The sequence below is a fragment of the Poromitra crassiceps genome (genome assembly GCF_964638095.1).
Source record: "Poromitra crassiceps genome assembly, chromosome: 21".
In the NCBI taxonomy this organism is placed as follows: domain Eukaryota; kingdom Metazoa; phylum Chordata; class Actinopteri; order Beryciformes; family Melamphaidae; genus Poromitra; species Poromitra crassiceps.
This window is the reverse complement of record NC_139638.1, coordinates 20,745,372-20,759,192: the sequence shown is the minus strand read 5'-3', so window position 1 is coordinate 20,759,192 and position 13,821 is coordinate 20,745,372. Positions and strand designations below refer to the sequence as shown.

At 43.3% G+C, this 13,821-nt stretch overlaps 1 protein-coding gene across 1 annotated transcript in view; it reads left to right on the top strand.

Annotated features, from left to right (window-relative positions):
* The window catches only part of hcn1 (hyperpolarization activated cyclic nucleotide-gated potassium channel 1), a gene marked incomplete at both ends in the record, with an annotated part of 138,927 nt that overhangs the window by 88,599 nt on the left and 36,507 nt on the right, over positions 1-13,821 (top strand). The window contains one exon of the mRNA XM_083657806.1: positions 3,308-3,526. Coding sequence (XP_083513932.1) covers positions 3,308-3,526 — 219 coding nt within the window. The remainder of the gene's footprint in view (positions 1-3,307; positions 3,527-13,821) is intronic.

Genomic DNA, 13,821 nt, shown 5'->3' with positions numbered 1-13,821 from the left:
CATCATATTTCTTTCATTATAGCTCTTCTGTTTTGGGGAGACAAGGTATTATTCTGTGTAAGAAAAAGAACGCCCCCTCAGCGAGTTTCTGTTCACAGAGAGGGGGAAACTATAGGAGTCAGCAACTTGGCTGCGGCTATACAAGGATGTACCGGAGAGCTGTCGTATATTTCTCTCCAGCACGGAACTTACTGCGTTTCACACGTGTAGGCCTGGCCAGGCCTGATTAATCGCTCACCGCACAAGTAGAGATTGTCCAGGTCTCTGGGGAGAAGTGGCACACTCTCATATATGACATGACAGACTAATATATTAAATGAGTAGTGTAAATTGTACTCATGCTAGACTCTACTAGTAGTAGATTACTTCTAACTTACTTCTTAATATTGATGTGACCGCTACGCTGCATACAGACACTAAGACAAATTCCTCGTATGTAACTTGCATACTGTGGCAATAAAAGTGATTCCGATTCTGAAATCACAACCAGGTGCTGAAGTAAGCGGGGCGCAGACATACAGATACCACTTAACCAAGTTTAACTAAAGAAGAAGACAATTGCTCGAGTGACATCACTGATGGTATCACAACTACCTGCGGACTGTTCCCTCCAACGCAGCGGCCATGTGTTTCTGCTCCTCTGCCTCCAACACACTCCATTCCATTAGAGCACTTGTGATAATGGAACCTGAGAAAGCACAATCCAGGCCAGACCTCCCGCCCTCCCTCTGCGCCCTGTCTCTGGGAGAGATGCCCTTAGGCTTAAGGGAAACTATACATCAGACGTCTGAAACTAATGCACTGTAATCTTGTTTTGATTAGAACTTGCAGCCATCAATTGTTTGGCCCCCGCTGGTGAACGGGGAAAAGATTGGAACGAGCCGAGCAGGAGGGAGAGCAGACGGAGGGGGGGGGGGGAAGAACAGCAAGTGTTGAAAGGATGAAGATGGAATGAGGGAGAGAGAGAGAGAGTGAGGGAGAGAGAGGAAGAGAGAGAGAGAGGAAGAGAGAGAGAGAGAGAGAGGAAGAGAGAGATAGTGAGGAAGAGAGAGAGAGGAAGAGAGAGAGATAGTGAGGGAGAGAGAGGTAGTGAGGCAGAGAGAGAGAGAGAGGGAGATAGTGAGGCAGAGAGAGATAGTGAGGGAGAGAGAGCGAGAGTGAGTGAGAGATAGTGAGGGAGAGAGAGAGAGGGAAGAAAATAGAGGGTAGAAAGTACTTGTGTATGCACTTTGAGTCTCTCCCCGCCACACTCACTCACTCACTCGACACTCACTCACACACACACACAAACAGTGCACTGTTGCCACTGCCCTGATCTTCTGATCTTCCCACACAACCATGTGCAATGCTATCTCTACAGAGATGAGTCAATTGAAATTTATTTGTTTATTTATTTGTTTATTTGGACGGGACAGTGCAAAATTAATGAACACAGAAACCACAGAACAGATAGTAAAACCTGGAACATAGTAAAAGTGTAAAAATTGCCGGATTTAGCACGAGGCTAATTCCCATCCGTTGTCCCCATAAAACATAAAACACAAAAAACATAGAGCGTAAAACGTAGAACATAATAAAAACATACATAGAACATAGGTAGCAGCAGTACACTCTAAAACTACGTAAAACATGAGTAGCAACAAAACACTCTAAAATACATGGCAGCAATTACTCTTAGAAAAATAAAAATACATAATAATAATACACACAAAAAAAGAGAAGAAAAACATACTACCTGTGGACACATGACTGGTTTGTTTTCAGCCATTTTTTAAGACTACCTTTAAAAGCGGCAAGGGTGGGGCTGTCCCTTATGGAGACGGGGAGACTATTCCATATTTGGCTGCCTTTTATCGATAGGACATTTTGACCAAACGTGGTTTTTGGTCAAATCATCAATCATCGTTTGACAAAAACAATTATCATTAAATTTGAACAAAACAAATTATGGATGGACTGGTTCGACTGAGTTATCAAGCATATATAGAGACAATCTTTACTTTTATTTTTTAATCAGCATACACAGGGCGCATTTTAATGAGTATGATTTATTTTATGATTATTGTCAGTTTTGCAGACGTTTATGTTTTGAAACTGACACCCCCAAATGTGTTTGTCAAAAGAGTTCTCATACCATAAATGGATATTTTCATCAACAAATGCACGCAGACTCACGCACGCACAAACTGCACTGTTGCCACTGCCCTGATCTTCTGATCTTCCCACACAATCATGTGCAATGCTATCTCTACAGAGATGAGTCAATTGAAATCGTGGTTTGACAAAAACAATTATCATTAAATTTGAACAAAACAAATTATGCTGTGGGAATTGGGAATTACACACACAACAGTTCAAGTAATGATAGAGAACATTATTATAGAAAGTGTTTATGAAAATACATTTCTGGGTGTGATTTTAGATCACAAAATCTGCTGGAAACTCTGCATAAGATATGTGCGAGCAAAAAATATCAAGGAGTGTTCCGTGCGAAACAAGACATATTCTGAATCACAAAGTATTGTACACTATATTGTTCACTCGTATTGCCATATCTGAACTACTGTATGGGGCAACACCTACCAAAGCACCCTACAAGCATTATGCATACTACAAAAAGAGCAATATTCTATTCTATTCTAAGTTTACACGATTTCAGACGGAAGCCCGTCTTTATTGTCACACGAACACTACAACACATGCATGCGGCCACAACACACACTCATGCTGACGGTGGCCGGTGAAATATGTCCTCTGCATTTGACCCATCCAGGCTTGTCCTTTACTCCGGGGGGGGCAGGCCAGGAGCAGTGGTCGCTTTTTCTTTCCAGCGCCGGATGGTCGGATGACGATGACGATCTTCTGCATGTTTTTAGTGGGGGGGGTTATGTACGGAGGAACCCCCTGGGGAGCACGGGGAGAACATGCAAACTCCACACAGAAAGGCCCTTTCGATGAGATAACCCACCTGGGCAGTGGGCACTGAAGATATGGGCGGGAACACAACCCCAGCGTCCCAGGCGAGAATCGAACTCAGGCCCTTCTAGCTGTGAGGCGACAGCGCTACCGACTGCGCCACCGTACCCCCCAGTGTGGACATTAGGCTCTGAGGCATGAAGAGACTATGTTGGCAGAATGTTGGGTGGAGGTTCAGTGATCCATCAAACTAAAGCCTGCCTTTCCATTCTGCTTGCTGGAGAGCCTCCCCCCCTGCCTCACAGTAACGCCCCCCAACCGCTTCTGTGTCTCCACTTTTCCTTCCTCCCTCCCTCCCTCCCTCTCTCTCTCTCTCTCTCCATCCTTCCAGAACGATTCCTGGGGCAAGCAGTACTCCTATGCCCTGTTCAAAGCCATGAGCCACATGCTGTGCATCGGGTACGGTGCGCGGGCGCCCGTCAGCATGTCCGACCTGTGGATCACCATGCTGAGTATGATCGTGGGCGCCACCTGCTACGCCATGTTTGTGGGCCACGCCACCGCTCTCATCCAGTCGCTGGACTCCTCGCGCAGGCAGTACCAAGAGAAGGTAAGAGTTGGCACGCACTACAGTGGTTCACTGTGTTCGTGAGATTGACATAATGTTACACTCATATTTAGAATTGAATTTAAAACGTTATAATATCTAATATAAAATATTATGTCATATTTAATTTAAATATCCTATCTTATCTTGAGACCTTACAAGTTTGGTCTGGGATGGTTTTAAAGTCTTACCGCGTCGGGGTTTTTGCTCTTTCACAATAAAACTCCTACTTATAGGACCTAGACCACACACATCTCAATCCAGGCCCCCAAGATCCTCAAAGAAAAACAAAACAACCCCGAAAAACTCAATAAAAGGCAGAATTATGTTAATAAATCTCATCTGCTACAGCCATTTGCATCACTATCTATATATCATATCGGGAGATTTAACGAGAAATCACCAATCACAGCGAGAGAGTGGGTTAAAAATTAGGGAGACTCCCGTGGAAATCAGGAGTGTTGGCAGGTATGAACTCCAATGTGTGGCCCTTCGCTTACTTGATGTAAGTCAGTATGGCCCTCTGGAAAAAAAAATTGCCCACCCCTGTCCTAGACTTAAGTAAATTAGACCTAGACTGAAGTAAATTAGGCCTTATAGGACCTAGGCTTAAGTAAATTAGACCTAGACTTAAGTAAATTAGGCCTTATAGGAACTAAACTTAAGTAAATTAGACCTAAACTTAAGTAAATTAGACGTAGACTGAAGTAAATTAGGCCTTATAGGACCTAGGCTTAAGTAAATTAGACCTAAACTTAAGTAAATTAGGCCTTATAGGACCTAGACTTAAGTAAATTAGACCTAAACTTAAGTAAATTAGACCTAGACTGAAGTAAATTAGGCCTTATAGGACCTAGGCTTAAGTAAATTAGACCTAAACTTAAGTAAATTAGGCCTTATAGGACCTAGACTTAAGTAAATTAGACCTAAACTTAAGTAAATTAGACCTAGACTGAAGTAAATTAGGCCTTATAGGACCTAGGCTTAAGTAAATTAGACCTAAACTTAAGTAAATTAGGCCTTATAGGACCTAGACTTAAGTAAATTAGACCTAGACTTAAGTAAATTAGGCCTTATAGGACCTAGACTTAAGTAAATTAGGCCTTATAGGACCTAGACTTAAGTAAATTAGACCTAGACTTAAGTAAATTAGGCCTTATAGGACCTAGACTTAAGTAAATTAGGCCTTATAGGACCTAGACTTAAGTAAATTAGACCTAGAGTTAAGTAAATTAGGCCTTATAGGACCTAGACTTAAGTAAATTAGACCTAGACTTAAGTAAATTAGGCCTTATAGGACCTAGACTTAAGTAAATTAGGCCTTATAGGACCTAGACTTAAGTAAATTAGGCCTTATAGGACCTAGACTTAAGTAAATTAGACCTAGAGTTAAGTAAATTAGGCCTTATAGGACCTAGACTTAAGTAAATTAGACCTAGAGTTAAGTAAATTAGGCCTTATAGGACCTAGACTTAAGTAAATTCGACCTAGAGTTAAGTAAATTAGGCCTTATAGGACCTAGACTTAAGTAAATTAGACCTAGAGTTAAGTAAATTAGGCCTTATAGGACCTAGACTTAAGTAAATTAGACCTAGACTTAAGTAAATTAGGCCTTATAGGACCTAGACTTAAGTAAATTAGACCTAGACTTAAGTAAATTAGGCCTTATAGGACCTAGACTTAAGTAAATTAGGCCTTATAGGACCTAGACTTAAGTAAATTAGACCTAGACTTAAGTAAATTAGGCCTTATAGGACCTAGACTTAAGTAAATTAGGCCTTATAGGACCTAGACTTAAGTAAATTAGACCTAGACTTAAGTAAATTAGGCCTTATAGGACCTAGACTTAAGTAAATTAGGCCTAGACTTAAGTAAATTAGGCTTTCGCTCGGCGGCCCTGAGGACCAAGGGGTTGAGCCGTCGCAGAGGATAATATCCAGGGGGCAGTGAGGGGTCACGGCTGGCTGGGAAAGAGGATTTCCCCTCCAAGCAGATGACAGAAGGTCTGGTAGGATGAGGAGCTCAGTGATGGAAGCCTCCCCCGCATGTTTGGGTGAACAAACTCTCCTCTTCTCTTTCATTTGAGCCCATGTTACATCATGGAGGGCTGATTATCCAGCATTTCAGCCAAGCCAGCATCTGTGATCTCGCTGAGGGGCTGAGGCAATTCCCACAACACGAGGATACGACTGCTGCACTCGCACGCAACAACCCCAGTTTAACTCCCAAACTTCTGCTAATATGCTTATGCTGCACAATTCTATCTGCATGAGCATGCCGCTGTAGCGCAGGGGATTATATGATCATATACAGTATATTAGATCTGTCTTAATCCACTTTAGAGCATGGCTATTATGATTAAAAATTAAGTGGTGACCTTTACGCGATACTGTAACAAAGTAAGATGCGATGGACCGGTTCGACCCTGAGTTATCAAGCATAATAGAGACAGTCCGCATGTCTGGGAACGCCCATACAGGCTCTAGGAACGCCCACAATAGACACTGGGTTAGCCTGGGGGGCGGGGTCAGGGTGGGGTAAATTCCCCCGTTCTATCCATTCAGCAAAGTTAGAATTTATCTGATAGCTCAGCCCAGGCAGACACGATCGGGGATTTAACCACCGCAGTAAACGCACATCTGAGCAGACTTCTTGTGTTCTGCTCTAGAACCCCCGAACCTGTAGTTTAGAGCCGCAGCACCGTCTTTTGGTGAGTCAGCCCATGAGATATATGGTTTTACCCCACTCGCGTGCCAGCCGTTTAACATTTTGTGGGCGTTCCCAGACATGCGGACTGTCTCCATAGACACAATCTTTACTTTTATTTTTTAATCAGCATAGCATGACTCGACACAGGACACATTTTTATTATGAGTATGATTTATTTTATGATTATTATGTCAGTTTTGCAGACGTTTATGTTTTGAAACTCACACCCTCAAATTTGTTTGTCAAACGAGTTCATACCATAAATGCATATATTTTCATAAACAAACGCACGCACGCACGCACGCACACATGTGCACACACACACACACGCATGCACGCACGCACACACAGACACACACACACACACACACACACACACACACACACACGCACGCACACACGCACACACAGACACACACACACACACGCACACACAGACACACACACACACGCGCGCACACACTCGAGCAGGTCTGATCCTGTATACAAAGCACACATCAATTATCCGGTGGAGATAGTTGGCAGAATCCTTATCGGAGCAGGACATAGCGGTTAGAGTCACCTTGGCACGCGCAAATGTGCCAAGCAGTTTTATTAATTTGCATCCTGCATCTAAAAGCATCTAAAAGCATTAAGCTGTTATCGTTTCATTCCAATATGATGGCCTGACCTTGCCAGCCTCTCTCCCATGGTCAATGCAATAAGGTAGGAGGGAAACCAGCCCCTGTATCTGTGGTTCAGTAATGGCGTTTGACACGGCATTCAAAAAGTTACATGCTTATAAATACAATCTATATTCACTGTCGTTGAGTGCAAATAGTATAATATCCTTGAGTGTCATTGCTGTATGAAACCACAGTAAATAAATGAGTGAAATGTTCATGGTCAGGGATTTCTAGTATAGGAGTATAATCTAGTCCTCATGACAAGATGGTAAATGGCCTGCATTTATATAGCGCTTTTATCCAAAGCGCTTTACAATCAGTAGGTACATTCACCCATTCATACACCGATGGCGGCAGGCCACCACGCAGGGTGCTGGCACACCATCAGGAGCAATTTGGGGTTCAGTATCTTGCCCAAGGACACTTTGACATGCAGACTGGAGGAGGCGGGAATCGAACCACGGACCTCTTTTTATCCAAAGCGATTAGCGGACGACCCGCTCTACGTGGGATCATGGAATACAGTAGTAATAATTGCATCCTCCTCTGGCAGATTACAGTAATTTCTCCACACTAATTATCAGCAGCGTGTATCAAGCCTTTGTGTGAGGTGTTATCTTGCTCTGATAGCAGATCAGAACAAGCGCTCAATCCACTCCAGCATGATCACAGAGACACAGATATGGGGCTGGATTTCTTTTTTACATTTTATTTTTCTTGATGCCAACAGTGAGTAATCAGGAAGTGATTAGGGCTGGGTATTGGTTCAAATTTCAAGAATCGATTCGATTCCGATTCACAAGGTTCCGAATCTATTAATCCCGATTCGATTCGATTCCGATTCGTTTAATTTCAATATCGATTTGGTTAGTGATACTAAAACATGTTTTTTGAGCTGTAACCTGAATTACATGACTGTCCAGTCATGTAACACAGGGGTTCCCAACCTTTTTTGCGCCAAGGACCGGTAGATACATGGGGAAAAAAAGTTGCGGACCGGTTGTCAATTTTAATGGTTTTAGTTACACATATATTTACTCACCAGGTGGTGACAAAGGGTAAATAACAGCCTTTTCATCTGTCAATAAACACACTTTCACAAATATGCACAGTGATTTGATTTCAGCCTATATCACTTCTAAAAGTAGATATTAATGATCAAACATTTCCTTTTATGTAGCCTACAGTATTTATGTTTTTGTTTCAACTACAAACATAAATAAACGTCAACTTGAAAACTATGCTTCAACTACAGTACCACACACAGCCTATAATATTATAGCCTATGTTTATAAAAAAAAATATATATATATATATCTCTGGACATCGATATCAAAGGATTAAAATAAAAATCGATTAAAAATCGGAGAATCTATTTTTCTAACCCAGCCCTAGAAGTGATTATTAAAAAAAATCATTTTCTGATTAATCAGAAACACCCAGATGCATATATGCTTCAGGCCATTCCACTCAAAATGAATGACGGCAGGTCGCCCGCAGCAAACAAGTCACACATTAGAAGTCGCTGTTTGAATTAGTGACATGCCTAACGCTCAGTATGTGATGTACATCTGCTTGACAGCAAATCTGCTTATATCTCCTACGTCCCGGGTTGATCCTTTCAGCGTTCAGCGCCCCCTACAGGCGTTGAACTGACAACTCGGAGGCTGTGAGCGAGGAGCACCGTGCTCATGGTAACAGAGAGCCACAGTGTGGAGCTCATGGTAACAGAGAGCCACAGTGTGGAGCTCATGGTAACAGAGAGCCACAGTGTGGAGCTCATGGTAACAGAGAGCCACAGTGTGGAGCTCATGGTAACAGAGAGCCACAGTGTGGAGCTCATGGTAACAGAGAGCCACAGTGTGGAGCTCATGGTAACAGAGAGCCACAGTGTGGAGCTCATGGTAACAGAGAGCCACAGTGTGGAGCTCATGGTAACAGAGAGCCACAGTGTGGAGCTCATGGTAACAGAGAGCCACAGTGTGGAGCTCATGGTAACAGAGAGCCACAGTGTGGAGCTCATGGTAACAGAGAGCCACAGTGTGGAGCTCATGGTAACAGAGAGCCACAGTGTGGAGCTCATGGTAACAGAGAGCCACAGTGTGGAGCTCATGGTAACAGAGAGCCACAGTGTGGAGCTCATGGTAACAGAGAGCCACAGTGTGGAGCTCATGGTAACAGAGAGCCACAGTGTGGAGCTGGAGTCAGCCACGGCTGATGATTTGCTGCATGGCTGTGCAGATCAGGGAAGCAGGCTGAGGAGCAGCGGGGACGGGGCGCAGGGTGATCATCTATCATCTATCATCCCCACAGCCGGGGAGGGAAACATGGGATGGAGTGGTGTGGTGGAGGGATGTGGGGGTAGAGATGGATAGAAGGTGTGAGGCAGAGAGGTTAGCAAAGGACAGAGGACATGTGGTTTTAAGACATGGGGAGGATTATATATTAGACTTTGAGGAGACGGACAGGCGATGAGAGGGATGGAGGGAGGAACTGAGCGTTAAAAGGAGGAGAAATGATGGAGTGAGTAATTGAGAGGATGGACTCATTCTCTTAACGATCGATCGTTCTATTGAAATTAGAATCATCCTGCCTGCTAATGACTAGTAGTAATAACATCTTATTCACGGTCTGTAATCTTAAGAGTTACCTAAAGTCCTTACGGGATTAAACCAGGCAGAAAATGGGAAGCAGAGAGGCTGTGATATATAAAAGGGGGAAAGAAAGAGATTCTAAGCAGGCCCGGTTTTACAGGGGTGCAAAAGCACGCATTGCACCCTTATTTTAATTGTCTGCATGCTCAGTTGAAAAGAGTGGTACTTTTTTTTTTATATAAATGCTGCAGCTGCACACTTAAACTTTAAACTTGAATTATAATTGTTGTTTTTCTTTGTTCTTTGATGTGAATTTATGGCTTTTTGGCACCTACATGTAACCTTTTAAGGTTGAGATAATTGTATTATCATTATATGGTCCAAATATTTCAGTAAAGCACTTGAAACACTTGAAATATTCTTGCTTGGCTGGTATCATTATGCATATGCACCCCTTCCTATCTAGGATGCATCCCTAGTCATCTTTTTCTGGAACCGGCCCTGATTCTAAGAGAAAGAGAAGGAGGTAGAGAAGGAAGGAGGGGGGGTGAGGGTATCTGTGGTCTTGAGGCGCGCCTGCTGAGATGCCCTGGTGCTGGATAACTGTCGAGCAGCTGCGTGTCAATCAGCAGCTGTCAGCCGACAAACTGTTATTCTTTTAGACGTGAACAAGCTGTACCTGACTTCATTACAAGGTGTTTAATATGCAACATTATATCACTCTCGTAACTCATAATAGACCATTTTCACGGGGGCCATTTTGTGTCGAAAAGGCAGGGTAAAACACAGGTGCGAGCAAAACACTAATGAGGGTTTCCAAATTCCAATCGTGGAAGTTGGAAAACGTCGTTAGTGTTTTGCTTGCACCAGTTTTACCCTGCCTTTTCGACACAAAATGGCCCCCGTGAGAAGGGTCTATAGACCCTTATTCGATTGACGTCACTCACGTAACGGGCACGCCCACCGCCACCATATTCTTGACATTCCGCAGCGCGCTGTTTGAAAGTGACTGACAGCTGTCATAGCTTAGGACGCTAGCCAACGTAACTTACTAGCCTATTTAATGCCGTTTTTACCGCGTCAGGAGCTATTTCACAACAGCGATAGTGTGCTGTGTCATAATACACGGCTGTAGTAATAGCAGCAATAAAAGCCCGGGTGTTCGCTACTGTCCACAAACGTGAAGGGAAAGAGACTAGAGGCTAACGTTAGTAGCAAACATTGGGCTCATGCAAGCAAGCGTCAGATCAAACAAACATTTAACGTTACGGTTATTTACCTTTGCTGTCACGACAATGTTTGATGATGATGATGATGATGATGATGATGTCATTGGTGGCACAAAAGTAAAAATGTCAGACCAATTGCCACAGATGAAATAGTTATAACGGTAGGACTCAAGGGATTTGAAAGCCTTCAGCTCCTGAGACGTGTAGTCTAGCTACTATGCCAATACTGTATTCACAATGTCCGGTACGTTATACTTGGCAATATAATGAGTTATAGTTACTCTAAATCAGTTTTTTATAGAGGTCCGCACCTCCGACCAAACTTATTTTTTCATCACTTCTCTTTGACGAAGCCATAACTGTTGCTATTCGCTCGGCCAGACTACGTTACGGCTGAGGTTTGTCAACAATATGGCGCCGTCCGGGGTTATCGAATAAGGTGAATTGAATGCAGCCATCAGTTTCAAGAACACCTCCTGAAAACCCATGTGACGTTTGGAAGCATTGGTCCTGAGACCATTTTTGCCGTTTGAAAGCGTAACGCGTGTGTTGCCATACCAATTATGCAAGCCGCACTTAATCATTCCCGCACAATAGAAACAGGATGGAGCAGTACCACAGTTAAGTGGCATATTAACCTTTCTGAATTTTTTTTTGTGCCTGAGCGTTTACAAGAGCTGTCTGGAGAATACAATACAATAGAGTGTGTGTTATCTCAGCTGTGTGGTTGTGAATACACAGGACTCAGGCTTGATCTTGCAATTATCCGAGATATTTATTTCCTATAAAAAAATAAATTAATAAAAATTTATAAAAATTAATTCTAAAATCAAGGGTATAAAGGGGAGTTGGAACAATAGACCCTTTTCACAGGGGCCATGTTGTGGCACGAAATGGCCCCTGTGAAAAGGGTCCACTGAGGCACAGCTTGCTCCGTCTGTCTGATTGTCTCGAGCCCCCACAGGTGAGCTGCATTAAGTAGAAACGGTGGCGTTGCTGTCCAAGGTGCTGACTCCCCAACCAGACCCAATTAACCAAACGACCGTCAACTGCAACAAGCTGCTCATGCATGTAGACTAGAGAGACAAAGGTGTTCGATTGTTTCCCGTTGTCGATCAAACCGAAAGGTATCAAATCTATTTCTGCTCAATTAAAGATCCATTTATGCACACTAAGCTAAATCTATTGCATCTTCTCGAAATAATTCCAAGCTTAGGTTGGATCTCTCATCACAGAATCCTGCATATTCGCGAGGTGTCACCTTTATTCAAAAACAATATTTAATTATAATTTGGCTAACATAAAAGCTCATAATATAGGCCTATCCCTGTGTAGTAAGAATGCATGTGAAAATGTCATCATGGGTGTTCTTGCAGACAACTAAGAGCCCCCAGGCTGTCGCATATCAACAGCAATGACTGACAGAACCGCTGGCAAGCACAGATCTGGGTTAAGTTGGTGCCAGGGGCACCTCCCAATGTGAGTAGGACTGACTGGGCTTCGGTTATTTCTAGAGAGAGAGGGGGGGGGGGGGGGGGGGGGGGTAGTAGTGGACTTCATTTGATTTCATTTTAGGAGTGTAGTCAGCACATTTGCACAGTTCTAATGGGCAGCTAGTGCACTGTGCAAAATGCTAGAACAATATAGTCTTACAGGCTCCGGACAATGTAATGTGACTTAACTAGAGCCCGACCGATACTGGATTTTTGAGGCCGATGCCGATGCCGATATTAGGGAGTAGAAAAATTCCGATATCGAAATATCGGCCGATATTCTTACATTATATATACACATTATATTACACAATGTTTTTGCAATGATCCCTCACATATCAAACACTTGACAAAGATATGACTTGACATGACTTAAGATATGTAATGTAGGCAGGATATTTTACAGCTTATCAATAAACGTTATTGTCCAAATATACACAACATGTTGTCTATGACTTAAAAAAGTACAAAATAAAAAAATATCGGCATATCGGCCAACATATCGGCCGATACCGATATATCGGTTATCGGCCAATATCGTCCGATAATATCGGTGGGCCGATATATCGGTCGGGCTGTAGACTTAACCAATAAAACAGGGTTTAGAATCTGTGCGGGAGCAGAAACGGATGTGTTCAGTGAAATATAAATTGATGTGTGTCACAACAAAATGACAGTATCATGTCAGTATGAGAAGTATTGGTGCTTGTTCTGTGCCATCACAAATCTCACGCGGGCCATAACCAAACGCAAACCCCTCTAGTATCCCGAGGCCATAATTCAAAGCGAAATGTCAGACACTCTCCAACTTCTGTTGTGTACTCAGAATAAATCAATGTCCCGCAAACAAAAGCCTGGCCCCTTATCGCCTTCCTGCAGCGGGGAGGAGGGATCGATGAGAAAGACGAGGTGATGCGAGCGCGTCTTCTCTCCACGCTGACACATTTTCATTTTGGCGGCCATGCTTGCATCACGGCGGCCATGCGGGCAGTCTGTCTGCCACTGTGACCTCACGCCTGCTGTTGCCTCTCTGACCAGTTGTTCTAGCCTGATTAGCAGAGAGCAACGTGAGAGAGCGTGTTTATTTTCAGCGGCCATGGGCTCTTCGATCGGCCCAGAAGATTCTGTTCACACCCCCGTCTGCCCTATCCCTGTGTGAGTAACCGTGACTGATTAAAATGGATGAGACGCTAAAGTATCCCTCGGTGTGTGTGTGTGTGTGTGTGTGTGTGTGGTGTGTGTGTGTGTGTGTGTGTGTGTGTGTCTCTCTCTCTCTCTCTCTCTCTCCTGTGAGTCAATACTTGCCTTAGTTTAGGGTCATGTGGACTGAAAATTAATTCAATTAAGATTCAATTAATGACCGGCAAGGGGACCCTTTTTATTGGCCTTTTAACTGGCTATAGTGTATAGGGCTCAACATTGATCGCCCACTTTTTCTCAGCTTCCTGTACCATCAGAGAATTACCCATTCATTTTTCTCCATTGACATTTAGATAAATCCTTATAATAAAGAGTTTTTAAAAGCCTGGAACCAAGCCAACCAACCAGCTAGTACTGAATCGTGAGTGACCATAAAACATTTCCCTTGGAGCAAAAACAAAAAAAGAT